Source organism: Neopelma chrysocephalum, unplaced genomic scaffold (genome assembly GCF_003984885.1).
Source record: "Neopelma chrysocephalum unplaced genomic scaffold, ASM398488v2 Primary Assembly neopelma1_166, whole genome shotgun sequence".
NCBI lineage: Eukaryota > Metazoa > Chordata > Aves > Passeriformes > Pipridae > Neopelma > Neopelma chrysocephalum.
In genome coordinates, this window is record NW_020897828.1 from 2,074,322 (window position 1) to 2,077,837 (window position 3,516).

Consider the following 3,516-nt stretch of genomic DNA (forward strand, 5'->3'; position numbering starts at 1 on the left):
CCTTTCCTTTCCTTTCCTTTCCTTTCCTTTCCTTTCCTTTCCTTTCCTTTCCTTTCCTTTCCTTTCCTTTCCTTTCCTTTCCTTTCCTTTCCTTTCCTTTTCTTTTCTTTCTTTTTTGAAGCCCTAATGGGTCTCTTTAATGACGAAACCGCTACTATATAACATGTCTTTTTACATTTTAATTCCTCCCCCTCCTCCCCTCGGGATAATTTACAGCACAGGGTGGAATCTGAGCCCGTTCAAGCCGTGCCAAAGGGCCCTGGCAGCAGGAAGAAAGGCCGAGCCACTGCCATTTGGAACCAGGAGCCGAGTTATAAAATTTAATTTTAGAAATGCAGCTACTGGGAGCCGCTTTTAAATGCACATTTTTCCCTGTAGTGCATAAAATGGAGCTGTTGGGGTGGCTTGAAAGAGGGCTCTGTGGAGGAAGGGGCCTACTGGGCTCTCCAGAGGACTTTTGCTGCTTATCCAGCATTGGAAGCTGGATTTTTTGGGAATGCTGATGGATTCAGTGCTGGGGGGGGTGTGGAATAGGGCACAGTGGGTTGTTTTTAGGAGTTTTGTGCCAGTTTTTCTGTGAGTTGAGGGAGGAACAGCACTGGGCACCTCCCTGCAGGGAGGTTGGAGATGCCAAGGAAGCTGCAGAGGGCAGCTCTTCCAACAGGGAAAGGAAAATCAGGAGCAGACAGACATCAAATTGTGGAATCATGGAATGGTTTGGGTTGGAAGGGATCTTAAAATAATCCAGTGCCACTCCCTGCCATGGGCAGCGACACCTTCCACCAGCCCAGGGTGCTCCAACCTGGCCTTGGACACTTCCAGGGATCCAGGGGCAGCCACAGCTTCTCTGGGAATTCTATCCCAGGGCTTCCCCACCCTCTCAGGGAAGGATTTCTTCCTGACATCTGATCTTAACCTGCCCTCTTTCAGTTTAAAGCCATTCCACCTCATCCTGTCCCAAGTTCCCTCCTTTCTTCAAGGGAACAAGTAGAAAAAAAAAAAAACAAAAAAAGATGTTTGACCTCTGGGCTGGAGATTTATCACTGACATTGCATTCCTGACAGGGTGACAGTGTCCAGTGGGAAGAAGGGAAGGGATAAACCATGAATATTCACAGGGCAGCTGATTTCCTGAGGCAAATCCAAGCTGCAGAAATGGGTTGGGTTTGGGGAAAAGGAGGGACAGTGGTATCCACCTGCAAGAAGGTCCCCAAGCAGAAGGTGTGAAAATGATATTTTTGGAGCTGGGGATGCTACTCCATTGACTAAATCCAGTTGGGGTCAGGGAATGTCCTCATAGGCTCATTCCAGTCAGTCCCTTTGGAAAGGCTGGGAGAGCTGGGATGGTTCAGCCTGGAGAAGAGAAGCTTTGGGGTGACCTGATTGTGGCCTTGCAGGACCTGAAGGAGCTTCAGGAAAGATGGAGAGAGACTATTTCCAAGGGCTGGAGGGACAGGACAAGGGGGAATGGCTTCAAGCTGCCAGAGGGCAGGGATAGATGGGATATTGGGAAGGAATTCTTGACTGTGAGGGTGGTGAAGGTCTGGGATAGAATTCCCAGAGAAGCTGTGGCTGCCCCTGGATCCCTGGAAGTGTCCAAGGCCAGGTTGGAGCAACCTCGTCTGGTGGAAGGTGTCCCTGCCCATGGCAGGGGGTGAAAATAGATGATCTTTGGGGTCCCTTCCCACCCAAACCATTCCATGATTCCATGATGATTCTTTTACCCTGCCCTGCATTTGGAGAGAGCACCTTAGAAAGCAGAACCTGTTTGATTTGGGACTTTCTGCGACCTTTCAGAAGGAAAAGCCCTATTTGGGAACAGAGCTGCCCCTCCCTATTTCCAACATCCCACCAAACACAACCCTGCTGGGGGAGGTTTCCATTCCTACCCCAAAGCTGTGGTGCCACAGCCTTCCAGGAGAAGGATTTGAAGGATATCTCACAAAGCTGGAAACCAAGGGACACCAAAATGCTTTGCACAGTTCTGACCACAGATCAGCTCTTAAGAGAATGGGAAAAGGATTTATAATTTGTGCTTTTCCTGGGGAGAAAGTGCTCCAGCAGCTGGGACATCCCTCCTGTGCTCCCCCTGTGCTGTCCCTGTGGCTGCTGGTTGTCACCCAGAGGATCCCAGTGCAGAGAGCAGCTCCAGGGAATGAGTAGAAATGTGTTCCCTTAGTCATTCCAGCTGAATTTGGATGTTCCCAACGTTGTCCTGCAGCTTGGGCTCTCCAGCACCTTCCCTGTCCCCTCTCAGCTCTGGATCTTCCTGGGGACTGTGCTCCAAACGCTGCTCCAGGGAGCTCTGGACCCTCTGATTCCAAGACTCCTCTGCACTGACTGGTGCTGCAAAAGCAGCATTTACTCTCTTGGGGCTGGATGTCTGGTGGGACCTCACATTCCTGAAGCTCCCGATGCAGATTTATGATTTCAACTCTTCCACTTCTTCCGGTTTTTCTTTCCTATTCCTGCCCGCAAAGCCACTGCAAAATAATCCAAAAATAGGACTTGCTTGGGTTTATTTTATAGCCCTGCAGCACTTGTCTGATTATGGTGCCTTGTGACAATCTGGGGTTGGATTTTTGAGGAGTTATTCCAGTGCAGGTTTAGCACAGGGGGTCACTGTGGTGGTTTGAGACCCTCAGAAATCCAATTTCCAAGTTCAAGCCCTCCCCCTCCCACAGTTTGTCCCGGCGCGAGAGGGTTTTCAGACAAAACACAACCACTCAGAAAACTACAATTTCTCCTTTTAGAAACCCCTTCTCTCCTCGTGGGAGGTGCAGGGAGGCACTAAAATTTTCAGTAGATCTGGTTCTTCAGGACCAATTGCAAATCATGCCTCGTGCATCCTGTTCCTGCAGAGAAGTGGTCGCAGCTCTAAATTTCAGATGGTCCCAGAGTAGAGACTTTAACAGGGGTTAAAAAAAACAAGGGGAAAAAAAAAAAGAATAAACCAAATCAACAGACCTCGTGTACCAGTGAGATTTTCTGCTGTTTTTCCCCCCCCTCCCCACAATAGGACACCGTCAGAAAATAGATGAGCAGACAAAGCCCGGCAGTTTGTCCTTTTCCGAGCGCCTGAGCGAGCTGGAGCAGCTGCGTCGCACGGCCATGAGGGTCAGCCCACACCACCCAGCCCCCACACCCAACCCACGGGCCTCCTTGAACCACTCCACTGCTTTTAACCCTCAGCCTCAGAGTCAGATCCAGGGTAAGTACCCGAAAATCCTCCCTCCCCCCTGCTCGCCTGCCTCCGCTTCCCCATCCCTGCCAACCGCTGACCCCCCCGTCCCTCCGGGTCTTCTGGGCCTTCCTTGGATACTTTTCAGCTTTTGATGAGTGTAAAGAGGGGCTTCCTGACACGGGTGTGTGTGTTTTGAAAAGCCATTCCTGCTCCAAAGTGTGGTGTAACAGCCTTCCAGGAGAAGGATTTGGAGGATATCTCATAAAACCTTTCCCAAATCTTCGTTGGCGAAACCTCGCCATGATGATGATGATGATGATGATGATGATGATG

At 50.2% G+C, this 3,516-nt stretch overlaps 1 protein-coding gene across 1 annotated transcript in view; it reads left to right on the forward strand.

The window, feature by feature from the left end:
• RUNX1 (runt related transcription factor 1) overlaps window positions 1-3,516 on the forward strand; it is a 189,516-nt gene that overhangs the window by 147,638 nt on the left and 38,362 nt on the right. Inside the window, exon 6 of the mRNA XM_027701767.1 lies at window positions 3,019-3,210. Coding sequence (XP_027557568.1) covers window positions 3,019-3,210 — 192 coding nt within the window. The remainder of the gene's footprint in view (window positions 1-3,018; window positions 3,211-3,516) is intronic.